This window comes from Oncorhynchus mykiss, chromosome 7, assembly GCF_013265735.2.
Source record: "Oncorhynchus mykiss isolate Arlee chromosome 7, USDA_OmykA_1.1, whole genome shotgun sequence".
NCBI classification, from domain to species: Eukaryota; Metazoa; Chordata; class Actinopteri; order Salmoniformes; family Salmonidae; genus Oncorhynchus; species Oncorhynchus mykiss.
Genome location: NC_048571.1, coordinates 24,809,331 through 24,835,996, shown reverse-complemented (window position 1 = coordinate 24,835,996; position 26,666 = coordinate 24,809,331). Strand labels below are relative to the sequence as shown.

The window sequence follows — 26,666 nt, the reverse complement described above, 5'->3', positions numbered from 1 at the left end:
CTAGTCCTGTGTTAGCTGACAGATATAGACTTCTGTAGTGCGGGCCAATTGTTTTTGCAGCACGCCCACCTCCAAACTACTTACTGCAGCTATGCCCTACCCTAAACCCTAATCCTAACCTTAACCAGAACCAGAACCCTTACCATAACCATTGTCCATTTAAACTTCAATGGGCGAGGGACGTCCCAAGAATTCTGCATAGTACAGATCTATACTTGATTGGCCAATTACATGGAAAGGCTTTTTGTGATGTCAGCCTACAAATACACAACACAATATATTACACGCAGCATGGAAAACTGGAAAGTTAGTACACAAGTGACACATTTAGGCTACATTTTCACATGTTCAAAGTCTCTGCGGCCTACTGTTTGACCGTGTACTGGGCCTGCATCATCCTATGTCCCACTGTTCAGCAGCCCGATGGCTGATGGAATGAAACTTGCCACCTTCCTGTTCTTGCTGAACAGTGGGACCCTCTTGGAGGGCAGCAGCTCAAAACATTGGGATTGTGCGTGGGGTCCTCTATGATGTGTGCTTGGCCTTGTCCCTTGTCGGTTTATCATAGAGGCCCTGACACCCCCTCCACTGCAGCCAGCAGAGCTTGGACCCCAGGTTATCTTTGTCGCGTTGTGAACATCCTCTATCAGAAATAGTAGGGGAGATGGGGAATGGTGCTAATGAATGGGCTCTCTGAATGGTCACGCCTACATAATGATGTGAACATAGACTAGAGGGATTCAATGGAAGATGTATGGATATGAATGTACAGTAGGATATTGAGAATGTGATACTGACTGGGAACAGGACAGTATAACCCCATCACTGGGAGGTAATGGGACCTGTAGCAGCCTTCAGATAATTACCCATACATACACACACGTAATAGAGGCCACTGAATCAAGCCAAGCCAGACTCGACTGATGCACTCTTTTCACAGTGTGATAGGATTTCATGTAGGCTAGTCTAGAGACTGTCTGGCTAGAAAGTGATGATACTAAAAAAGAACAAATATTTCACAGTATTTCTTCTCAACTAGACTAGAAATAGTGGATCATTATCGAGCAGCAAATTATTCAGAGCACTAACCCAATGTACAGAGAGGAAGGTCAATAAGTTGACCAAGTCAAGGCGAGGGTTCTTTCTAAATTTGTCACTCGCCATTCCTCGGATCTAACTCCTCGCCGCCTCCTCGACCATATTGGAGGACAAGGTCCAAGGTCTCGCGAACATTTTCCAATTTGTTTTGAGAAGGAGCCAAGGTGAGAAGATGTGAACAGGTGTCACGCTGCTTGCTTAGCCGTACCTCTTTTTAAATTTCAAGCTAAGGAGCGAGCTTCACAAATCCCCATCTGCTACACACTCACCCCCCCAAACGGACACCACAGCGACCCCAACTATTGCGCTAACCAATCACCATTATAACAGACGTCATTATAATGGATGCATCTAAGCCGGATGGATGTGGTTATTTGAGGTATTAATTCTGACTGTGCGTGCTGTTCGGTTCTGACTGCTGAGTCATACAGTCTTTATCTGCACAGTCGTGACTGAGAGCTGAGAGCTGAGAGGAGGAGGAAGAGGAGGGGATTAAAAGGGGAGCCTAACTTTGGCTTCGTGATATTACTGTACCCAAAGCTGTGAAATTGAATCAACGCTACCAAACTACCCAACACTTCAGCTACGATTTAGCTTTTACCTAGCTTTTAGTCAGCTGTCTTCATGGGCGATTGGGTTACTCTGTATGAGCATGGTTCCCATAGTTTAACTGTAGCCTGGCTGTGTCACAGGCTATGTGGACAATTCTACGTCCAGGTCTCTTTCTCAATCCATCTTTCCTCGATTCCTCGCAGCCTCTCTCCTCATCTCCTTCTTCAAAATTCATTGGAGGAAGGGATCGTGGACCTTCTCCATCAATGCAGTTGAGAAGGAAGCTTGGAGATAGGATGCGAATAATCACATTGGAAAGACACATTTAGATACTGTATATCCCATCGAGAACCCCTTTAGCTGTAGGGTTAAACAAAGAACAAAGTTCTGACATCTGCTGGTAAGATATTTCCACAACATCCTAGTCCTCATTTATGAATGCCCTCTCCTTATTCCTACACATGTTTGGGTGAGTCGTTGAAAGAGGAAGACCGTTCACATACACATGGCCAGAGGCGACCCATCATTCAGGGCAGATGGGGCAGAATAGGTTATTTTGGCATTAAAACGTGTCACATATCAGTTTGAAAACAACATTTTAAAACATGTATTGAGTTGATAAAGCCGTACACAAACATGGTCTCTTTTTTGCTTGTTTGAGTTAGGCAGCTCCAAAATGCATTTGTTTCAGCCTAGCTCAGTGCTTTCTGTGATTAATTGGCTCATTCATCTCCCTCCTCTCCCCTGTAACTATTCCCCAAGTCGTTGCTGTAAATGAGAATGTGTTCTCAGTCAACTTACCTGGTAAAATAAGGGTAAAATAAATAAATAAAATAAAATAAAATGGAGAGGTAGCCAGTGGAAAATACAGAGCGTACGGGTTGGTAATGTTCTCTAGTTGCACTGTGATTGGCTCAGTGTTCTGACACTCATGGGGACACTACGTCACCGCAAAATCTACAGCGAGAGCAAGAAAGTTCAAGCCCCCTTGGGTGCTGCCATAGATTTACATTTGAAGTGCCCATCCAAGAAGGCTTAAGGTCATTGGCCACAGATAAAAATGATTTCAAATCACGTTATATCTACCGTAGCTTTGATTGGACTGACCATGTCAACATCATACTTTCAAAATCTTAGTTAGCAAGCTAGACATGCAGTCATCATCAGGAATTACATCGACAATCGACTGGCAAATCCTTTTCAATCCTTGTCATATGAAGAGAAATTATACTGTAGATAAAATGACCATTGGATATAAATGTTACACAACAAGTTGGAAATCGCAAATTCAACAATGAGTGGTTTGGAAGGAATCAGTGACTAACTGCGAGCGTTGCAAAGCAATCACTATTTTGCTTCCCCTGCTATTCAGTGGAGAGGGTATGTGGTCCAAGTCTGGGTTTAAGGGCTTAAAACATCTGTCTGAAAGGGTCTGTTTTCCAAGCTGAAAATGATAAACATTCATGTAACACCATGGGCCAGAGAAGGTTGAATACATTGGCCATGTTGTCAATCCAGCATGCCTCATTCAAAACAATTAGAAACTCGGAACTGGGAAATCTCAGACTTCAGTGAGTTCAAGACATCTGGGAACTCTGAACAAAAAAAAACAAGCTCCGACTGGGAAAATAGGTTTTGAACGGTCATCCAACTCGTGAACTCGGGCCTCTTTCTAGAGCTCCGACCTGAAGATCACTGATGCCATGATTCGACCAGTTGTCTTGAAAGCACCATAAATCCAGAGAATGACAGACTTTGATGACAAAGTTTCATGGCAAAATTTGCACACAAGAAGGACTGCCGTGCCTTCCTGTTTCAGTGAGCACAGCACAATGGTGAGTCCAAAAATGTATTGTATGCTGCTTCATAAATTATGTAATATGCCAGGAGATACAGTGCATTCGGAAAGAATTGAGACCCCTTGACTTATTCCACATCCCCACAGCATGATGCTGCCACCACCGTGCTTCACCGTAGGGATGGTGCCAGGTTTCCTCCAGAAGTGACGCTTGGCAAATCAGGCTAAAATAATTCAATCTTGGTTTCATCAGACAAAATAATCTTGTTTCTCATGGTCTGAGAGTCCTTTAAGTGCCTTTCGGCAAACTCCAAGCGGGCTTGTCATGTGCCTTTTACTGAGGAGTCGCGGCAGAGGTGGTTGTCCTTCTGGAAGGTTCTCCCATCTCCACAGAAGAACTCTGGAGTTCTGTCATAGTGACCATCGGGTTCTTGGTCACCTCCCTAAAATGTCCAAAAACCCGTTTTCACTTTGTCATTATGGGATATTGTGTGTAGATGAATGATAATATACAGTAGGGCAAAAAAAGTATTTAGTCAGCCACCAATTGTGCAAGTTCTCCCACTTAAAAAGATGAGAGAGGCCTGAAATTTTCATCATAGGTACACTTCAACTATGACAGACTAAATGAGAAGAAAAAAAATCCAGAAAATCACATTGTAGGATTTTTAATGAATTCATTTGCAAATTATGGTGGAAAATAAGTATTTGGTCACCTACAAACAAGCAAGATTTCTGGCTCTCACAGACCTGTAACTTCTTCTTTAAGTGGCTCCTCTGTCCTCCACTCGTTACCTGAATTAATGGCACCTGTTTGAACTTGTTATCAGTATAAAAGACACCTGCCCACAACCTCAAACAGTCACACTCCAAACTCCACTATGGCCAAGACCAAAGAGCTGTCAAAGGACACCAGAAACAAAATTGTAGACCTGCACTAGGCTGGGAAGACTGAATCTGCAATAGGTAAGCAGCTTGGTTTGAAGAAATCAACTGTGGAAGCAATTTTTAGGAAATGGAAGACATACAAGACCACTGATAATCTCCCTCGATCTGGGGCTCCACGCAAGATCTCACCCCGTGGGGTCAAAATGATCACAAGAACGGTGAGCAAAAATCCCAGAACCACACCTAGTGAACCTAGTGGACCTAGTGAATGACCTGCAGAGAGCTGGGATCAAAGTAACAAAGTAACACACTACGCCGCCAGGGACTCAAATCCTGCAGTGCCAGACGTGTCCCCCTGCTTAAGCCAGTACATGTCCAGGCCCATCTGAAGTTTGTTAGAGAGCATTTGGATGATCCAGAAGAAGATTGGGAGAATGTCATATGGTCAGATGAAACCAAAACAGAACTTTTTGGTAAAAACTCAACTCGTCGTGTTTGGAAGACAAAGAATGCTGAGTTGCATCCAAAGAACACCATACCTACTGTGAAGCATGGGGGTGGAAACATCATGCTTTGGGGCTGTTTTTCTGCAAAGGGAGCAGGACGACTGATCCGTGTAAAGGACAGAATGAATGGGGCCATGTATCGTGAGATTTTGAGTGAAAACCTCCTTCCATCAGCAAGGGCATTGAAGATGAAACGTGGCTGGGTCTTTCAGTATGACAATGATCCCAAACACACTGCCCGGGGAACGAAGGAGTGGCTTCGTAAGAACATTTCAAGGTCCTGGAGTGGCCTAGCCAGTCTCCAGATCTTAACCCCATAGACAATCTTTGGAGGGAGTTGAAAGTCCGTGTTGCCCAGCAACAGACCCAAAACATCACTGCTCTAGAGGAGATCTGCATGGAGGAATGGGCCAAAATACCAGCAACAGTGTGTGAAAACCTTGTGAAGACTTACAGAAAACGTTTGACCTCTGTCATTGCCAATAAAGGGTATATAAAAAGGAATTGAGATAAACTTTTGTTATTGACCAAATAATTATTTTCCACCATAATTTGCAAATAAATTCATTAAAAATCCTACAGTGTGATTTTCTGGATTTCTTTTCTCATTTTGTCTGTCATAGTTGAAGTGTACCTATGATGAAAATTACAGGCCTCTCTCATATTTTTAAGTGGGAGAACTTGCACAATTGGTGGCTGACTAAATACTTTTTTTGCCCCACTGTATATATATTTTTAATCCATTTTAGAATAAGGCTGTAATGTAACAAAATGTGAAAAAAGTAAAGGGGTCTGAATACTTTCTGAATGCACTGTATGCATACTGTATCTAAGAAAGTAATAATAAGTGTATGTTGTTTAGTATGCTGTTAGTAGCCCATGTGCCTCACCCTAATAATTTGGGACTTCCCCCTCATAACTTAACCTACTGTTCTGACTTGGTGGTGCACATGTAGCCTATAGCCTGTTTTATAGAAATGTCCTCATCAAATATTGTAAGAGCTTTCATTGTCTGCTTAAATGCCCCCTTTATTTATCATACGATTCTGACTTGGTGTACAGGGAGAATACTGTAAGAACGGCCCACTCCATGGTGCTGAAAAGAAAGCTCTGCTGTTGGGACAGCTTTATGTAGGCCCTAACAGTTTGGGGGCACCGTTTATCACCAGTATAGTGCAATTAATGTATTGTTTAGTGTTGTGTAGTGGCTTTGCTGGCATGTTGTTTTTTTTGTTGCGCCAGCAAGATTTATTTTCTAAAATCGCCACCGCACATGACCATACACCCACACATGTAAAGACACCGAAGCACCACCCAAGGAAACAAGACACAGGAAGCAGGGGAAAAGGGTCAAACGCTAAAGGGTTCTCCAATAATGGAACTCATCGTCCCTCCACTCCTTGGTGACACAGTACTGCTATTGGTGGCGTTAGATCACTAGAGGTTCTGCTCACTATACAATTACTAACATATAGTATTTTATTTTAGTCATACACTTAGACTCAGATAAGTACGCATCGAAGATCTTGCCTGTTGACAATAGAGAAACCTTCCTCCTATACAGTATGCACCAATGATCAGTCACGCACTGCACAATTCAAATGACTGAGCGTTCCCCAGATGCATGGCCTCCTTACATCCATCTCTATTAGCCTGTACACCTGACTGACCACATCATATGGAACAGCCAGTAAGTAGGCTTATGACCTTTCACCTTACAACCACAGACCCACCATGCCCTCCCTAATTCCCCCAACACCTGTAGCAGCAATGTGACCTGAGTGTCTTCCCAGAATACTCCACTGTAACCTTACCCGCGAGGTCGAGGAGCTTTCAGACGTTACTTGATCCCCCCCTTTATGTGGCACGGCACACTGGTGTTGCACCTGCTCAGGTGTCCCATTCTCTCCATCAGGGTGTGGCCAGAGGAGGGAGGGAGAGAGGGAGAGAGAGAGAGAGGGAGGTAGAGAGAGAGAAGTAGAGAGAGAGAGAGAGAGAGGTAGAGAGAGAGAGGTAGAGAGAGAGAGCGAGAGAGAGAGAGAGAGAGAGAGAGAGCGAGAGAGAGAGAGTCTGGTCTGTCTCCCATCGCTCCAACCAGCCTCCAGTGGTGGTCATCTTACTACCATGGGGCCAAGATTATTAGCTGGGTGAGGAGATATGGCCATGCCTGATAGTGACAAGACTGCTGCTGATGGTTTAGCCGAAGAGAGGGAGGTGTGTAGCCAGACTGACCTCCCGAGGTCTGCGTGTTTTAACGTCAATGCTTTTCAGATGAACGAACAACTGACCATGAAGACTCATCCTCATCTCTTTTTCTATCTCGTTCTCATTTTCCCTTTTTCTCTCCCCCTCCCTCTCTCACGCCATCCATCTTCTCTCTCGCACGCCTTCCCTCTATTTCTCTCTGTCTCTCTATTTGTCTCTCTCTCTTTCTCTCTCGTACACACTCCATACAGGTGTCTGGGGCAGAGGGAATGGACCCGTTCCGTATTGAGGTTGAGTCTGTGAGTCACGAGGACCTGCCAACCGTGGAGATCCCCACCACCTTCAATGTCAGCCCCCTCAGTGGCCAGACCAGCTGCTCCTTCTCTCAGGACCTCCAGGACCCCCATGTACCCACCGCTCCGCTCCAGGAGCCCCCTGCCCCCACCCCAAAGAGCCAGGGCCAGCTCATCCCAACCAGCTACCTCCCTTCCATGCGCTTCATCAAGGTCCGGCCCTTCATGCACGGTATGGAAGCCTCAGAGGACACAATGACTCTCCATCCAAGAGTTTTTCGTGGTCTGGACACAGAGTCAGGAAAACCCCCTTGCTCTGTCTATGAGTGCCTCACATGTTGTAATTGGGCTAACCATGGCTCTTAATGGTTTGTGGCCTTACTAGTGCCAGTGTTGCCCTGTCCCCCATTGTTTAGATTTTCTCTCATGGTTCATTTCTGCTGGTTCAGATGACGGCTTGGTGGAGACTAAGACCCTATGCAGCCAGCTCCTGGCACACTGGCTGCTGCTGGTGATTGTTGCGTGTGGTCTACTGGCCCTGAGTCTAGCCCTAGGCATTGGGCTTGGAGGTAAGGGAACACAGTTTGTGGCCTTGTTATTACAAGTCATTATCAAGCATATCATTACAGATAATCAGAAAGTCTGTCTCTAGCAGTAATGTTGAACCACGTGTCGTTGGATTGAAACCAAGGACACATTTGCACTTGACACTATGTGGCTGCATTATAAAGTGTTATCTATCTGTTACAACAGGCAATGTTGTGTGTTAGGATAGAGTGTCAAGTACTAGGATTAGGGTATACAGCGTCTGAGTGGCTCATAGTGTTATTGTAATAGTATCGTTGTTCTGTACTGTTTTATTGTGATTGTAAGAGGAGTCGTGTGTCATATGTGTAACAGGAGACAGGAATGCAGTAAGTTACTCTTGAGGCCTGAATGACACGACAAGTTGTGTGTGTAATCAGGGGGGGTCAACATGTCATTACTTATCATTGTGACGTGCTATTTACATAGAATCATAGAATTTTACTACGACTTCCTTCCAATTCCACCACTGTGTGTAACAATGTGTGTATGTAACAATATGTGTGTGTGTCTGTGTGTACATGCGTGTGTCCTCCTTGTTTCCAAAGTGGGAGTCAGCTGCACGGGGAAGTTCAGCTGTAGCACATCCACTTTGTGTTTTGCCAGATCTGCGCAGTGTGATGGAGTCAGCGACTGCGCAGATGGGGAGGACGAACTGCAATGTGGTGAGATGCACACTTTTCTCCCACAAGCATGCACGACTAAAAACGCCCCCCACCCCCACCCCTGTAACCCTGATAAAGGGCTTGAAATTCCCTCGCACCATTCATCCACATTATTCACTGTGTAACCTCGTCCCCAGGCTAGGTCAGATAGGCCAGACTTTTCACAGAGTAACCTGTACACACACTAATGTCTGTCTGTCTGTCTGTCTGTCTGTCTGTCTGTCTGTCTGTCTGTCTGTCTGTCTGTCTGTCACTTATAGTGCGTCTGAGTGGGAGGAGCTCTGTGCTGCAGATCAACAGTAGGGGTGTATGGGGGACTGTGTGCTCCACCAACTGGGATCACAAACTGGGTTATTCTGCCTGCAAACAGCTGGGATACTCCAGGTACCCGGTTGGGAATTAAATGGAATTGAATTAGTTCTCTGTGACAGGGGTAAAAAGATAAGTGAAGGGTCAGAGGTTCACTGGGACTGGCATGGTGGATGACTAGGGTGAGGGTGAGTGGAGCAATGTCAAGAGACGCACAGAGAATACAGATCATTCCACCATAGAAACCATTCTCCCACAGGGCCTGAGGAGATAGACTATTACATCGACATGACTCTGCAGTTTGTGATAAAACGCTCTCCCTCCTCGTTGTAATACACCCACATTTACCCAGCTTCCAGAGGGAGGGCTTTCTAATGGGTTTCTGTACCCAAAGGTCCCATTAACTGCATTGCTAATCCCATTAAAATCAGCCTGGCATTAAATGAAGTGAAAAATCACCAGCCCAAACAACCAGCGCTCTAAGTAGGTCAAGATTGTCAGTTATACCATTGGCAGTGTTACAACGGATCTGGCCACGTTCCCATTTTGGGGATCATTTTGGTAATGAAGCCCTTTATCTACTTCCCCAGACTCAGATGAACATGTGGATACAATTTTTAAGTCTCTGCGTGCAGTTTGAAGGAAGTTGCTAATTAGCACTAGCGCAATTGCTAACTATCATTAGCATAATGACTGAAAGTCTATGGGTATCTGATAGCATAGTAGATACCCATAGACTTCCAGTCATTGTGCTAACGCCAGTTAGCATTGGCTCACAAAACTACCTCTAACTTCCTTTAAACTGGACACAGAGGCATAAAAACGGTATCCACAAGTTCATCTGATTCACGGGAAGTAGATAAAGACTAAAGATGGAGTGCCAAAATCCCAAAGTATCCCTTTAAGACCTTCCTAGTTAATGTTAGGAGTATGTTTGGATGAATAATTAACTGCTTTTATAAAATACAAATACAGTTGACTCAGCCTGTCACGTTCGTTATAGCGATGAGACCAAGGCGCAGCATGATTTGCATACATCTTCTTTAATGAAGAAAGAACACTGAACGAACTATACAAAAACAACGTGACGCTATATAAGATAAGTGCAGACACAGGCAATTAACACGTAGACAATAACCCAAGAAATACCCAATGAATATGGCTGCCTAAATATGGTTCCCAATCAGAGACAACGATAAACAGCTGCCTCTAATTGAGAACCAATCTAGGCAACCCCTAGAGAGGCACAAAAACGCATATATCACCCATGTCACACCACTGACCTAACCAAAATAATAAAGAAAACAAAGAATACTAAGGTCAGAGCGTGACACAGGCACATGAAATCAAAGACACACATTCAAAATAACTGTGGATGAAACACAATACAGTCAACAGACTTATTTCCGTTGTGGTCCAAGTATATTAGGATCCTGTGACCACTTTTATAAATGTATTGTAAATGAATGGGTAGTGCTGTCAATGGATCTAGTCACAGAACGTCAGCATAATAGCATCCCAAACCCACCCACTGCCTTATAAGCGGCAAATGAAGATTCACACTATTTGCCCCAATAAACTGTAAATGTCCGTGTGGTTCCTTCTTGTTCGCTCAGCTACATCAGTTCCAGATCCCTGCCTCTCTCCTCTGTCGAGTCGGCCTTCCAGGCTAACCTGGTATCAGTCAACCTGAGTCATCCAGATCGCCAGCAGACTGTCAAGATCCATAACACCACCTTCCTCAGGTGAACCATTTGGCCATCCATTTCTGACAGAAAATACAACTGTGCTCGCTACCAGTCTGCCAGTCTTTCTGTTGAAGTTCTAATGTACAGCTGCCGCCGCAAGTTCTTCCTCTTCTGGCGTATGCCCTTACAACCAAGCATCTTTTCACAAGCACTATTTGCGTTAAGTACACAAATTCTTGATTGTGCCATCAAGCGGTATGCCACCGCAAGGACTACATACTATGCTGATGTGAGGCTGTCAACAGGGCTGTGATGGTTGAATGTCTCCCCGTTCCTGTTATCGGAACTGAAGCCTACAGTGGCTTGCGAAAGTATTCACTCCTCTTGTCATTTTTCATATTTTGTTGCCTTACACACTGGAATTAAAATATATATTTTTGGGGGGGTTTGTATCATTTGATTTACACAACATGTCTACCACTTTGAAGATGCAAATATATTTTCTTGTGAAACAAACAAGAAATAAGACAAAAAAACTGAAAACTCAAGCGTGCATAACTATTCACCCCCCCAAAGTCAATACCTTGTAGAACCACCTTTTGCAGCAATTACAGCTGCAAGTCTCTTGGGGTATGTCTCTATAAGCTTGGCACATCTAGCCACTGGGATTTCTGCCCATTCTTCAAGGCAAAACTGCTCCAGCTCCTTCAAGTTGGATGTGTTCCGCTGGTGTACATCAATCTTTAAGTCATACCACAGATTCTCAATTGGATTGAGGTCTGGGCTTTGACGAGGCCATTCCAAGACATTTACATGTTTACCCTTAAACCACTCAAGGGTTGCTTTAGCAGTATGCTTAGGGTCATTGTCCTGCTGGAAGGTGAACCTCCGTCCCAGTCTCAAATCTCTGGAAGACTGAAACAGGTTTCCCTCAAGAATTTCCGTGTATTTGGAAAAACGGCGGGGGGTGAACAATTTTGCAAGGCACTGTAACTGTCTGGAGGTACCCCCAATGTGGCGCATGATACAGTATTTGTCAATGCTTCACATTTGTCATGTGAAGCATTTCCCTCAGAAACGCATGTTGCTCGGCGGCAGTAACTAAAGCATGTTTCGTAAGCGCGTGTTGATTGTTTATGTTGCTCTGCTCTGCTTCATATGTCTAGTTGTGATCTCATGTTTCACTTCAGTCCATGTCATGTTTCTCAATTACATAAGGGCTTGACTGGGTTTGTACATGGTACACATCAAACTTTCCCATTGGTGTTATACAGAGAAGAACCTAATTTGAACCAGTTTACTGTATAATTTCATTTTCTGAAGTTATTTCCAGCATGTTATATACAATTGGTTCTCTGCTCAGGTCCACAGACTGTCTGTGTGTATGTTGGCAGTAAGTATAACCCTTCATTCTCTGTTTTTCCAGTAAGACCCAGTGCAGCTCTGAGAGTGTGATCGTACTCAAGTGCCTAGGTGAGTGAAAGGGTGACAGTGGAGTTAGGAAGTGTGTGTGTATGCGTTGTGAGTGCATACCAGCAACATTATCATATCAATGGTTTTCCCCTGGCTGCCCCCTGCAGATTGTGGCTCCAGGCCCATGTTCAGGTCTCGTATTGTGGGAGGGAACGTCTCCAAACCAGGCCAGTTTCCCTGGCAGGCCAGCCTGCACTATCAGAACCGACACCTCTGTGGGGGCTCCATCATCACACCACGCTGGATAGTGACAGCAGCACACTGTGTCTACGGGTGAGTCTCTCTCACAAACACAGGTGCACATGCGCACACACACACACACGCATGCAAGTACGTACACACACAAACATTTGTCCTGTACTGACCTTACATGAACACAGCATAACTTTTAAAAGTGATATGATGTTTCATTGGTTGACTGTCCATCCCTTCTCAAGGTTTGCAACAAACACCATGCTGTGGGCGGTGCAAGTGGGATTGACAGATCAGCCGATCAATGGGGTGCTGTCTCGCTCTTTGGAGAAGATTGTCTACCATGCCCGCTACCAACCAAAGGGCTTAAACTATGACATCGCTCTATTGAAGCTAACAGAGCCTCTGACCTTTAATGGTACCACGGTCTACAATGAGCCCAAAAAGTATTGGGACAGTGACATTTTGTTGTTGTTTTGGCTCTGTACTCCAGCACTTTGGATTTTAAATGACACAATGATTATGAGGTTAAAGTGCAGGCTGTCGGGTTTAATTTGAGGGCATTTTCATCCATATCGGGCGAACCGTTAAAAAATGACAGCACTGTACATAATCTCCCCATTTTAAGGGACCAAAAGTATTGGGACAAATTAACTCATATGTGTATTAAAGTAGTAAAAAGTTAAGTGTTTGGTTCCATATTCATAGCACGCAATGACTACATCACACGTGTGACTCTACACGTGTTGGATTCATTTACTGTTTGTATTTGTTTGTGTTTCAGATTATTTTGTGTCCAATAGAAATGAATGGTAAATAATGTATTGTGTCATTTGTCGGGGCGGCAGGGTAGCCTAGTGGTTAGAGTGTTGGACTAGTAACCGGAAGGTTGCAAGTTCAAACCCCCGAGCTGACAAGGTACAAATCTGTCGTGCCCCTGAACAGGCAGTTAACCCACTGTTCCTGGGCCGTCATTGAAAATAAGAATTTGTTCTTAACTGACTTGCCTGGTTAAATAAAGGTAAAATACAAAAATAAACACTTATATGTTAATGTGGACGCTACCAGGATAATGATGAGTGAAAAAGTCACAAATATCATTTTTTTCTAAACGGTTCAGCCGATATGGACGAAAATACCCTCATATTTAAACTGTCAGTCTGCACTTTAACCTCGTAGTCATTGTACCAAGGCAAAACAACCAAAAAATGTGTCCCAATTCTTCCTGTCTGTCTTGTCCTACTGAGTGATAGTGATATAGGGCTCTATTCAATCTTCAATCTGTATCGCAGGAAGCATTAGAGATTGCGTGATAGAAATGTAAAGGTCATTTCTGATTATCATACAGTATGCAAGGTTTACCGTGAACACAGTCCTCCGCCAATGTAGGAACATTGCCTTTACATTTAAATGGGGCTTTAGTGCTGAACTTCCGCCATACGGATTGAATAGAGCCCTTAGAGTAACTGCTCTTATTCACCTCAAATCTGAAGGAGCACATCAGGTTCATTGGCTAAGTCTTTTCCTCCAGGTCTGGTTGAGCCTATCTGCCTACCGAACTATGGGGAGAGATTTGAGGAGGGGAAGATGTGCTGGATCTCTGGGTGGGGTGCCACAGTGGATGGAGGTGATGGGCTCAAATTCAACACCTGACTAGATGCGCAAGCATGCACCACATGCAAGGAACATACTGTGATACACCTTTCCTGCCCTTCCTCTCTGTGTGTGTGTGTGTCTTTCCAGGGGAGACCAGTGTGTCCATGCACTCTGCCCAGGTCCCTGTGCTCTCCAGCAGGGACTGCAGTGGACCGGGAGTGTACCAGGGTGCCATCTCCCCTTGGATGGTCTGTGCAGGCTACCTAGAGGGGGGCAAAGACTCTTGCCAGGTATCTTTCAGAAGTGGTTCATTTTTCTAAAGGACAAAGTGCAGACAAAAAGCACACAGCGAAGACAAACGGTTAAAAGCAGGGGGTGGCCACTGTGTGTTTTGCCATCACGAAACGGTGGCGATTCAGCAAGTAGAATCGCCAGGAAATTAACAGAAAATGTCAACCAATTTCCTGTTCAAAGGCACAAGAACGGTCACCCGCTGCTTTTAACCGTTCCTTAGCACAGTGTGTTTTGTGTTATAACGCTCACCTATTTGGAGTCAAATGCACTGCTGCTAATCCTGGTGTGTTTGGCTCATCAGGGGGATAGCGGAGGCCCTCTGGCCTGTGAGGAGTCATCAGTGTGGAAGCTGGCGGGGGCCACTAGCTGGGGCTATGGCTGTGCTGGGAGGAACAATCCTGCCATGTACACTCTCATCTCACACGCTCTGACCTGGATCCACCAGCAGATGGAGGTGAATTCTACTGTTGGTACTGTATACTGGTGCACTGAGGAACTCTGCTGGTGGCAGACAGTACTGCAATACTGTTAAGGCTGCTATGCAAAGGAGAGAGATACATGGTTTAAATGGACAGTCCACCCCAAAATCAAAGTCAGATGTTTTCAGACGTCAAAATGAATTTAGGCCTGGATTTACTAATAGTTTCACCAGTTGCAGAATGAACCGTTCATTTAAGAGTGAAGCAGTCTTGAAGTTTGAGACAGCCAGTGAAATCAATGGAAAACCTTTTGGTAGTTTATTCTTTAGGATTAGTCAGTTAAATCTGTTAGTCTATTTAACATCAAAATGACACACACTCATTCTGTGATATCTTTCCCCAGAAAGAAGAGGCACTGAGTCCTTGATCCCCAAAGGATACAGTGGCTCACATATTTTGAGGACTTTACTCAGAGACACTAATTATTTGTTCTTAAGCACCACAATGAATGGACGCCATCTGAGGCTGAGCAATAGCTCTATTTTAAAGTCAGAGAAACAAGATGGAGGGGAATGGTGGACAATAAATGGAGGACTGGGGAGATGAACTAGGGCCAGGATTCAAAGTTGACAGTAAAAGGTCAATTCCGATTGAGCCGGCATCTGCAGCGTTTACTTTGAATGCGATCTCCACGATTGTGGTAACGTCGCCTGTAAGTGGGGCATAGCCAAAAAGGGTGATCAGATTGAATCCTGGCCTAAGCTTGGTCTCATATTAGAAGGTCGGCATCTCCACCGTGAGCCCCTTCCATCCCTACACACAAACCGTGTATGTAGACAATAGTTGTAACATGTATAGTAAGTACACTGTTATATAGCAGATGTGTTTGTAGAGAAATATGGTACAGAGAACACAAGTAAAAACCTGTATAATTTTTAAATGCCATAAAGATATGTATTTATTTTTACAAAAAAAAGCTTTTTTTCCAATGATTCATTTTTGATGTTGCACTAATAAGGGTGTGAATTTCTTATCAATACATCCTCCAACACATCCTAGTTTACCGTGTCGATATCCTCCCCTGAAATACTGCGTCTACACTCCGAAATAAAAAAACAAAGTTGAGGAGAATCTTTCTTGAACATTTTATTATTAGAGAAATCCAACAGACCTTGAAAAGCAGGTCAGCCATATTGGACATTCAATGTTCATACATAAATATTCTTTAAAAAACAAACTAAACAAAATAAAAACACTAAGCAAAAAAGCCAAATGAAAAAAATTAAACAGCCTTCATTCCAAACATTTTACATATAAAAATAGCATTTTTTTTCTGTTTCTAGAAGGGCCTTAAAGGCCTAGTGTGGGTTGTCTTGGACACTGTGATGAGTGTTGAGTATTATAGTCAAACATAGGCATGCATGAGGGTGTGACGTCACATCCCGCAGTAGTGGTATGTCACTCCAATCCGGCCATGTCACCCCCCTCCTCCTCCTCTTCCTCCTCCTCCTCGCTCTCGCCCTCCTCCTCCTCGCTGTGTCCTCCCATCATCACCTGCTGCATGGCCAGTGTTGCACCATCTGAGGTCAGCGTCTGCAGCTCGTCTACACTCATGCCCATCGTCACCATGGTCACTGAGGAAAAAGATCAAGCTTCAGCCACACCCACTAACCAGTACGGAATTGGACAGCGTATAGTCAGAGTTGACCGGGGTTATCGTGGTAATAGAGATGGCTGGTATGTTAAGGGCAAGATCAAGTCATATCAAGGTGTGAAAACCACAGCATGGCATTCCTCCCAGCCTGTAGTAAGGACTGGGGATTGTCTGGAACTCTGATATGTTCCTACTGTGATTTCTCACTTGCGGTTTAATAAAACACAACAGGAGCATATCAGAGTTGCAGACTTTTCATATTATTCATTTTTTCTGGGCATTTACCGTCATCGTCCATGGCCACCTCTTGCCCTACACCGGCCGAGGCAACGTTGTTGGCCATGGGCCAGAAACGCTGGGTGGGCCGGCTCTGGGGAGTCCTCTTCCTGCTCTTGGGCGTGTCTGAAGCACTGCTGTCCATCATGGGCTGGAGGATACGCCTCCTAGCATTAATGAACCTGGAGAGGGAGAGACGGACAGGGGCTAAGCCAATCATCCGAGGCCACATTTCTACGCTTGGGTATAAGGTGTGTGTGTGTGTGTGTGTGTGTGTGTGTGAAAGATTGCCTCACCAGTTGTTGACCTGCAGCAGGGTCAGGTTGGTCTGTATGGCGAGCTGTTTCTTCTCGTCCTCTGTGGGATAGGGATGCTGAGAGAGAAAGAAAGAGAGAGAAGGGTAAAGAACAAACAATCATTTACAGCAATTGAGTTCTATTAGCTCCCTATTAAGCCGAGTAGGTACTGGGAGAGACTGTGGATGGATGAAATAAGACTAAAGGTCAATTTGTATTGGAACGGCACAGGATGTTGATTAAGTAAAGTCGCTTCTATGTGAATTAAGAGTTTGGAGCAGCCTGGCCACTAGTTGGATACCTTTTTCCCCAATGTCTCTTGTTACTTGATCTACTATCATGAAACGTTTGTGGGCGCCACAGGGACCATTAATAACACCAGTATAAATTGCTAGTGGGCCATGTGGGGAAAGATTATGAGGTACTGGGAGGTTGGGCTTTCGCCCCAACCAGGATGTACAGTGCCTTGCGAAAGTATTCGGCCCCCTTGAACTTTGCGACCTTTTGCCACATTTCAGGCTTCAAACATAAAGATATAAAACTGTATTTTTTTGTGAAGAATCAACAACAAGTGGGACACAATCATGAAGTGGAACGACATTTATTGGATATTTCAAACTTTTTTAACAAATCAAAAACTGAAAAATTGGGCATGCAAAATTATTCAGCCCCTTTACTTTCAGTGCAGCAAACTCTCTCCAGAAGTTCAGTGAGGATCTCTGAATGATCCAATGTTGACCTAAATGACTAATGATGATAAATACAATCCACCTGTGTGTAATCAAGTCTCCGTATAAATGCACCTGCACTGTGATAGTCTCAGAGGTCCGTTAAAAGCGCAGAGAGCATCATGAAGAACAAGGAACACACCAGGCAGGTCCGAGATACTGTTGTGAAGAAGTTTAAAGCCGGATTTGGATACAAAAAGATTTCCCAAGCTTTAAACATCCCAAGGAGCACTGTGCAAGCGATAATATTGAAATGGAAGGAGTATCAGACCACTGCAAATCTACCAAGACCTGGCTGTCCCTCTAAACTTTCAGCTCATACAACGAGAAGACTGATCAGAGATGCAGCCAAGAGGCCCATGATCACTCTGGATGAACTGCAGAGATCTACAGCTGAGGTGGGAGACTCTGTCCATAGGACAACAATCAGTCGTATATTGCACAAATCTGGCCTTTATGGAAGAGTGGCAAGAAGAAAGCCATTTCTTAAAGATATCCATAAAAAGTGTTGTTTAAAGTTTGCCACAAGCCACCTGGGAGACACACCAAACATGTGGAAGAAGGTGCTCTGGTCAGATGAAACCAAAATTGAACTTTTTGGCAACAATGCAAAACGTTATGTTTGGCGTAAAAGCAACACAGCTCATCACCCTGAACACACCATCCCCACTGTCAAACATGGTGGTGGCAGCATCATGGTTTGGGCCTGCTTTTCTTCAGCAGGGACAGGGAAGATGGTTAAAATTGATGGGAAGGTGGATGGAGACAAATACAGGACCATTCTGGAAGAAAACCTGATGGAGTCTGCAAAAGACCTGAGACTGGGACGGAGATTTGTCTTCCAACAAGACAATGATCCAAAACATAAAGCAAAATCTACAATGGAATGGTTCAAAAATAAACATATCCAGGTGTTAGAATGGCCAAGTCAAAGTCCAGACATGAATCCAATCGAGAATCTGTGGAAAGAACTGAAAACTGCTGTTCACAAATGCTCTCCATCCAACCTCACTGAGCTTGAGCTGTTTTGCAAGGAGGAATGGGAAAAAATGTATGTCTCTCGATGTGCAAAACTGATAGAGACATACCCCAAGCGACTTACAGCTGTAATCACAGCAAAAGGTGGCGCTACAAAGTATTAACTTAAGGGGGCTGAATAATTTTGCACGCCCAATTTTTCAGTTTTTGATTTGTTAAAAAAGTTTGAAATATCCAATAAATGTCGTTCCACTTCATGATTGTGTCCCACTTGTTGTTGATTCTTCACAAAAAAATACAGTTTTATATCTTTATGTTTGAAGCCTGAAATGTGGCAAAAGGTCGCAAAGTTCAAGGGGGCCGAATACTTTCGCAAGGCACTGTATTTAGATTCAACTTTAGGATGTACAAAGGCCTGAGGGCCAGGATTGGCCGCTCGGGAGCAAGCAGAGAGGAACAAGCTGTAGTGAAGACGCGTCATCTCAAAGTGTCTTTGTGAGGGCTAGGATGTTCTAACATCTGGCTGCTAGTTAACTGTCTTTTACACACTCGAGCAGACACACAACAAAACACACACCGACACCCACACTTGCACGAACACACACAGGGAACAAATGGTCTCTGTTAGCTAACAGTCTGGTTAGGTCCACCATTGGGCCTGTGGGCTGTCTACTGATTAACCTCTGATTAGCATTTAGCCAGCAGACCATGGGCCAGTCATATGAGGGCCTAACACATCCGTCTCTGTCAACGCAAACGCTCCGAGCCATCATGGGACGGGCCATCATGGGACGAGCCATCGTGACGGGGGCCAAATGCATGCACGTGCACACTCACATGCACGCAAGCATGCTCAGACACCCTTGGAATAACCTAGCAGAGCTTTACTCTGGGTTACAATACATTCAGTTATTCTAATCTTAGGAACGGTTGAGAAGAGGTGTTTTTCACTCACCCCTATGTGTTGGAAGAGCCAGGTGCGCATGATGTTGGTGGCTGATTTGGGCAGGACCCCCCTCTTGTTGCTCTTGGATGAGCTGTCCTCCTGGGTGAAGAAACTGCTTAGGTCCTGATTGAGCTGCAACTGGAGCTGTACACACACACACACACACACACACACACACACACACACACACACACACACACAGTCAATTCACAGAACCGGCTGTAGTTTGTGTGACCGTGTGTCTGTCTGTGTGTGTGGTGTATTCCTCACCTGTGTGTTGTTGATGCGTATTGTCTGGGGTGAGATAGCTTGTCCCACCACCTGTCCCTGAGGAGTGACTACTGTGATGGGCTGGTACACTGTACCACCTGCTCATACACACAAATAAAAGTTAGGGCATTTTTGGTAACACCTTGATCCAAGGACCCTCAGCACCTCACCATAATCAACTTTGAAATCAACTCTGAAAAAAAAAAAAAGAGGCAACATTCACAGATTCAAGAAAACTGACTAAAACAGGGAGGGACTATCTGAACCTGCTAAGAAAATATTGCTTTCGTTATCCGTTGAAAAAAGTTTTGCTACGGTGTGCCATAATTAATATGACCCAGTATTGCTAGTAGTTGTCTTAACAGGGACACAGTAAGGCCGGAGAGGAGAGGGTACCTGTAGAGGTGGTATGCCACGGAGACATACCTGCTAACACTTGGCCAGCAGAATTGACTGTTGTCAGGGTAACGTTGCCTTGCTGCAGGGCCGAGGCTGACATCACAATGCCTTGAGGGCTGAGGGTTCCTGTGAGTGGGCTGGAGGTCTGGGGGAGGGGGGAAACACACAGAATTAGCCTTACTGCATTCACATTCATGTGTTCATCTTGTATAATTGTACTATTATGCGCTTATCATTTAATCCCAATACAATAGCCAAAGTTCCCTCTGGGAAAGATACAAATAATCTATGAAGGGGAAATGTGTGTGTATAACCTGTGTGTGAGTGTGTGTACCTGTATCTGGACAGGGGAACAGGGGCTGTCAGTTTCTCCTCCACTCAGCAGGGTCTCACTGTTCATCTTGGTGCGCAGGCAGGCGATGTAGCGGCTACAGAAGTCCTTACACAAGTCGCTCACTTTCTCCAGCTCCAGGAGGTGGATACGCAGCACCTGGATGGCCTTCACCATCTGGGGTCAGAGGTCAAAGGTCAGGTGAGGTCATTAGCGGTCCATGGGTAGGTATGCTGCCAACCCATAACTCTAACCCTGACCGTAGCCAAGGGTTAAGCTTAACCCTTACCAATTAGGTCATTCAACATAAGTTCGCTGGTCAGTCATGTCTCTTCAGTTCTTTCCAATAAAGACATGGGTCACAACATTTATTTCAGTCTTTAATATAAAACATTTACCATCACACATACACTCTTTCAATTGCTCGATGTAAAGAGGCAATTCAAGAGTGGTTTGTTGAGGGGCACAACAGCCGTGGAACTTCGTTATATTATCTTATAACGTCAAAGACAGACGTGTAATAGCTAGGTCATGTTCATTAGGTACCAAAAGGAAGAAAACATACAAACAGGAAAGGACCAACTGGGCATATCCAATAAGAAACAACTATTTTTTTCTCCAGTTGCACAACATTTTCAAATGTTTTCAGTTGCATGCCCAAATGAACAAGACCCTGGTAGTGCAGAGTTCCTCACCAGGTTGTCCACGTCTGGGTCGTCACAGAAGAAGCCCTTGCCCTCTTTCTTCTGGCTGCGGACAAAGTTCTCAATGTCCACGTTGAAGCTGGCAGAGCTGACGCAGTCCGAGCTCTGAGTCGACTGCTCACACTTCTCAAAGAGCAGGGCCAGCAGAGGGAACAGGGGGTGCCTGCGATGCACAGGCGAGTGCAAAGGATTAACGCCACAGTCGGGCGCAGTTAATGAAAGTGCACAAACACACAGTCATGCACCGACGCTCGCAACATCCACACAAGCTCACAGTCATAAACAGGACAAGGGAAGGATAATGAAGGAGGAGGGGGGAAAAACAGAGGGAAACAGCTCTGATGAGGAGGATGGAGTGGAGGAGTACCATGACTCGCCTACCTGTAGATGGCCTGCTTGTCTGTGTCCATGGGCATCTGGGGCTGCATGGCAGAGGGGCTGCCTGCTCCCCCCTCGCTTCCCTCGGTCAGACTCTGCTCCGGATCCCCCTCCACATCTGCTCCCACGCGCATCTGCACCAAGACCTTTACCCAGGGAAGAGACAAGTATGGTAAAGAGAGTGGGAAACAAGGCAGATAAAATAGAAGGAGAGTGGAGGAGAAGGGATGGGATAGGAGTGAAATCCAGTAAAGTTAGTCAGTGGTTGGTAGATGACTCCCACTCAGGGTGGTAATGGGGTGAGTACACACACCCCAGGGAGAGGAGAGAGATATTGGTCTGATTCTTTCCACTCATAACACTGTCTCAATTCAGCGGCTTACAGACACCGCCTTAGCCATTTATCTACTCACATTGAACCCCGATGAATACACTGTCTGTAACTTCTACACACAGTTATAAATTACTCATGATCCATTCTAGTCCTTCCCTGTTTCAACGTTTTTTTCCATTTGGTTTCTAGTGAACACGACCCTGTCCTACACTGCCTCAGGTCAGGCTCATTCCAACTGTTTCTAATTCTTCACTGGATCTGACATTCATTGGTTTTTAAAGTGGTCCTCTGTAGCACAGTTGGTAGAGCACAGTGCGTGCAATGCCAGGATAGTGGGTTTGATTAATGGGACCACCCATACGGGAAAAATGTATGCACTCATGACTGCAAGTAATTTTATACTGAACAAAAATATAAAAACGTGCAACAATTTAAAGATTTTACTGAGTTACAGTTCATTTAAGGAAATCAGTCGATTGAAATAAATTCCTTGGGCCCTAATCTATGGATTTCGCATGGCTGGGACTACAGATATTCATCGGTTGGTCACAGATACCTTTAAAAAAAAAAAGTAGCGGAGTGGATCAGAAAACCAGTCTATCTTTCATCAGCTGTCCAGTTGTCTGGTCTCAGACGATCCAGCAGGTGAATAAGTCAGATGTGGAGGTCCTGGGCTGGCGTGCTAACCCGTGGTCTGCGGTTGTGAGGCCGTTTGGACTAACTGCCAAAACAACGTTGGTAGAGAAATGAACATTCAATTCTCTGGCAACAGCTCTGGTGGACATTCCTGCAGTCAACATGCCAATTGCACACTCCCTCAAAACTTGAGGCATCCGTGGCAACGTGTTGTGTAACAAGACTGCACATTTTAGTGGCCTTTTACTGTCCCCAGCACAAGGTGCACCTGTGCAATGATCATGCTGTTTAAAGCCACACTTGTCAGGTGGAAGGATTATCTTGGCAAAAGAGAAATGCTCACTAACAGGGATGTAAACAAATTAGTACACTCAATGAGAGAAATAAGCTTTTTGTGCGTATGGAAAATATCTGGGATCTTTTATTTCATGAAACCAACACTTTACATGTGGCGTTTATATTTTTGTTCTGTATAGATAAAAGCATATACTAAATGTCATATATTATATTAAAATGACATGTATGATGATGAATATTGCCTCTCTCCTACTTGCACACCGTAGATGTGTGGCTGTTACAGTATTTGAAAAACATTCCCCCACTCACGGTCTCTGGATATTGATGGTCCTTGCCCTTGTGATTGCCATGTGATGGCGCAACAATGACTTTGATTGAAAGGCAAATGTGTTAAAATACACATTTATGTGAGTGCTAGAAGATGTGTGGTTAGACTCAGCCCCCGCGATCTCTGCCATGTTTGCTGGGAGGCCATGGAGTCCACAAAGGATTGATAGACTTTTAACGTGTGTAATATTAACTTTCACAGCAGCTCATTGAAATTGGGAATTCAGGAAAGGAACACTTCATCAGACAGTTATTCATTTACTAGTGAATTTGTGGTTAAGTTTGGGGTTAATAACATCACACAGCTCATTCATTGGAATATGGCCACCCATTTTGTAAAATGTTCAAACTTCACTCGTCTTCAATCTCTTACCTGATCTACCTCCGGGTACTCATCTAGAGATGCCGACTGGGCTTCCATCATGGTCGCTGCCAATGATGCCAATACACAGGCATTCCAGTCCAAGACCTAAGACCTGTGTGGCTACCAGTCCTACAGACAAATGCATCAAACATGGGGTTTAGATAAGGTTTTCGTTGTTGTCATAGATTAGATATAACCATTGCATGATACATACATAGCCAATGAAGAACGTAGAGTCAGGGTACTATGCCAACACAGGGCCTTTCATTCTGGGGTAGGATGATTCATCTTTTTTGGAGTGTGGTAAATGCTTGGTCACTGTATGCGTGTATCAGAATGGAATTCAGACAGTGCAGTTATCAATTCACGCGCGTGCAGGGTGGGAGGTATGTTGTACAGTCAGTAGCCCTAACTTCCGGGCACACATTTTGATTAAATAAAGCATTTTTTTTAACGCAGTAGTTGTGCATCTACAGTTCGTAATGTTCACCAAGCATCATCCTAAACTGGGACACTAGGCCCACGAATCTCTCCTTAGCAAGCCGTATCCATTGGCAAAAATAAATAAGGGGAAAAAAATCAAATGTGTTTCCATAACAAACAAAAAAGTGCATACAATTTCGTGTTAATTTGATTACCAGTGTATCATACCCTCGCTGTCTAAAGATCGTATAGCGGCTCAGGCTACATGTAGCAGATAATATTGGTGCTTTCAAATGTTGAACAAATAAAACTGTCAACAGCACACATCCCATCTACATTGCGGTCATCACTAGGTATCTCTCATAATAACATTCGAATATCCAATAGTCTGTAGATGAGTGAACACACGCTTGGCCTTCTCATTCACCATTTCCAATGCGCCTTTTCCAAACAAGCGGACATCTTTTTTTTCTCTCGCCACAACAGCTTGCCTTTATGTGTGATCAGTCTTTTTGGCTCACTGTCCATTCTGCAAAGTGCACATTGGCTCATTCCATGGCGAGCCACTGCATTCAAGCATGTTGCGTCGATTGTTAGATTGATGGGCGACGAAAAAAAAGAGGAATTTGAGTGACAGCTTACCTTAGTGCCAATCTTCGTCACAGTGACAAGGGGCTGCTGCAATCCGGGCCCGCAGTTTTCGTGTGTCGTCACTACGTATAGGCTCGCAGACTATTTTCACTCATTAATATTCAACATGTGGGAGGAGAAGCAATTCCGAACATGCCTTGTCCCGCCCCTAGAGGCCGATACCCTTCCCCTTATGCTTAAATTATGATTACAAATTATTATTAGGAATTAAAAATACATTTCTATTACATAAAATGTATACACACTTAAAAGTGTATGTAATGGAATAGGCCTACAAATGACAAAAACATGAATCATTGAAAAATTATCCCTAATAATTGACGACATGAGTTTTATATTTCTGATGCAATGACAACTTTTTAAACAAAGACGTGAAGGAGACTACCCATACTAAAACATTTTTGTTAATTAAAGATGGTTATTGGTCAAATTTAATTAAAAGACAAAAGACAGAGTGAAGATAATTTTGCAGACCAATCATCTAACTTGGGCCTGAAAAGAGAAAGAAAAGCAACACTGTACACTGTGAAATCTATGCTCCTAAATTAAGATGTAGATTATGGATATAAAGTGCATCACAGATGATCAAAGGATAGTAGAACGTATGCTGACCTGACCTGACTTTTTAAATGTCATACAACCAAATCTTACCAAAATTAACAAAGGACGGATACTTATGAACACACAATTGACTCACCAGGGAACTAAAAATCGGGGAACTCAGTGAGGTCACCACCACTATACAACCGCTGTCGTTTGGGCATCTCCTCAGACAGTGCTTTCTCATACTTACCCACCAAGCCCCCAGAGGCTCTGATATCAAATAAAATGTTATTTGTCACATGCGCCGAATACAACAGGTGTTACAGTGAAATGCTTACTTACAAGCCCTCAACCAACAATGCAGTTTTAAGAAAATAACAACAACAAAAAAGTAAGAGATAAGAATAACAAATAATTAAAGAGCAGAAGTAAATAACAATAGTGGGGCTATATACAGGGGGTACCGATACAGAGTCAATGTGAGGGGCACCGGTTAGTCGAGGTAATATAGGTAATATGTACATGAAGGTAGAGTTATTGAAGTGACTATGCAAAGATAATAACAGAAAGTAGCATCAATGTTCCGGAGGGGGGGGGGCTAGGCAATGCAAATAGTCTGGGTAGCCATTTGATTAGTTGTTCAGGAGTCTTATTGTTCGGCAGGTAGAAGCTATTTAGGAGCCTCTTGGAGCTAGACTTGGCGCTCCGGTACCGCTTGCTGTGCGATAGCAGAGAGGACATCTATGACTAGGGTGGCTGGAGTCTTGGCAATTTTTAGGGCCTTCCTCTGACACCGCCTGGTATAGAGGTGCTGGATGGCAGGAAGCTTGACCCCAGTAATGTACTGGGCCGTACGTACTATCTTGTGTAGTGCCTTGTGCTCAGAGGCCATAACAGGCAGTGTTGCAACCCGTCACGATGTTCTCGATGGTGCAGCTGTAAAACCTGTTGAGGATCTGAGGACCCATACCAAATCATTTCAGTCTCCTGAGGGGGAATAGGTTTTGTCATGCCCTCTTCGCGACTGTCTTGGTGTGCTTGGACCAGGTTCGTTTTTTGGTGATGAGGACAAAAAAATAAAAAAAAGTGTTAAGTAAAAAATTGAAAATAAAAGTATCAAATAATTCAGTAGCAGCAGTAAAATAACAAGCAAGGCTATATACAGGGGGTACCAGTACAGAATCAATGTGCGGGGACACATGTTTGGACCATGATAGTTTGTTGGTGATGTGGACGCCAAGGAACTTGAAGCTCTCAACCTGCTCCACTACAGCCCCGTCAATGAGAATGAGCACTTGCTCGGTCCTCCTTTTCCTGTAGTCCACAATCATCCCCTTTGTCTTGATCACGTTGAGGGAGAGGTTGTTGTCCTGGCACCACATGGTCAGGTCTTAGACCTCCTCCCTATAGGCTGTCTCATCGTTTTTGGTGATCAGGCCTACCACTGTTGTGTCATCAGCAAACCTAATGAGGGTGTTGGAGTCGTGCCTGGCCGTGGAGTCATGAGTGAACATGGAGTACAGGAGGGGACTGAGCACGCACCCCTGAGGGGCCCCTGTGTTGAGGATCA

General features: G+C 44.4%; 2 protein-coding genes across 5 annotated transcripts; one reads left to right on the top strand and one right to left on the bottom strand.

Moving 5' to 3' along the window:
* Nucleotides 1-12,509: 12,509 nt before the first annotated feature.
* On the top strand, nucleotides 12,510-14,802 carry LOC110528817 (transmembrane protease serine 3-like). The gene is made up of 4 exons (XM_036983042.1): nucleotides 12,510-12,670; nucleotides 13,784-13,879; nucleotides 13,996-14,138; nucleotides 14,444-14,802. Exons 1-4 carry the CDS (start codon nucleotides 12,514-12,516, stop codon nucleotides 14,672-14,674), a joined length of 627 nt encoding a protein of 208 aa, XP_036838937.1. The 5' UTR covers nucleotides 12,510-12,513; the 3' UTR covers nucleotides 14,675-14,802.
* Nucleotides 14,803-15,692: 890 nt separating this feature from the next.
* On the bottom strand, nucleotides 15,693-24,622 carry LOC110527557 (homeobox protein PKNOX1). Of its 4 annotated transcripts, none has more exons than XM_021608923.2 (11): nucleotides 24,545-24,622; nucleotides 23,489-23,608; nucleotides 21,525-21,667; nucleotides 21,135-21,306; nucleotides 20,443-20,616; nucleotides 20,106-20,253; nucleotides 19,710-19,807; nucleotides 19,449-19,583; nucleotides 16,788-16,864; nucleotides 16,501-16,673; nucleotides 15,693-16,195 (listed from the first exon to the last, which is right to left on the bottom strand). In XM_021608923.2, the coding sequence occupies exons 2-11, from the start codon at nucleotides 23,537-23,539 to the stop codon at nucleotides 16,020-16,022; spliced, it is 1,347 nt and encodes a 448-aa protein (XP_021464598.2). In that variant the 5' UTR covers nucleotides 23,540-23,608; nucleotides 24,545-24,622; the 3' UTR covers nucleotides 15,693-16,019. The 4 variants fall into 4 exon arrangements, with proteins under 4 accessions (XP_021464598.2, XP_021464599.2, XP_021464597.2 ...); XM_021608924.2 differs by having other exon boundaries at nucleotides 15,811-16,195; nucleotides 20,136-20,253; XM_021608922.2 differs by lacking the exon at nucleotides 24,545-24,622 and adding an exon at nucleotides 24,330-24,511 and having other exon boundaries at nucleotides 15,811-16,195.
* Nucleotides 24,623-26,666: the final 2,044 nt, after the last annotated feature.

What these genes read in the sequence shown, in the direction of transcription:
- LOC110527557 (XM_021608923.2), bottom strand. Translation starts at nt 23,539, where the DNA reads ATGATGGAAGCCCAGTCGGCATCTCTAGATGAGTACCCGGAGGTAGAT. An exon ending in GACAAGCAGGCCATCTACAG is followed by an intron (nt 21,307 to 21,524) that starts GTAGGCGAGTCA and finishes TGTGCATCGCAG; the next exon opens with GCACCCCCTGTTCCCTCTGC. An exon ending in GGTGGCCATGGACGATGACG is followed by an intron (nt 16,196 to 16,500) that starts GTAAATGCCCAG and finishes CTTTTTCCTCAG; the next exon opens with TGACCATGGTGACGATGGGC.
- LOC110528817 (XM_036983042.1), top strand. Translation starts at nt 12,514, where the DNA reads ATGCTGTGGGCGGTGCAAGTGGGATTGACAGATCAGCCGATCAATGGG. An exon ending in AGAGCCTCTGACCTTTAATG is followed by an intron (nt 12,671 to 13,783) that starts GTACCACGGTCT and finishes CTTTTCCTCCAG; the next exon opens with GTCTGGTTGAGCCTATCTGC. An exon ending in GGGTGCCACAGTGGATGGAG is followed by an intron (nt 13,880 to 13,995) that starts GTGATGGGCTCA and finishes GTGTCTTTCCAG; the next exon opens with GGGAGACCAGTGTGTCCATG.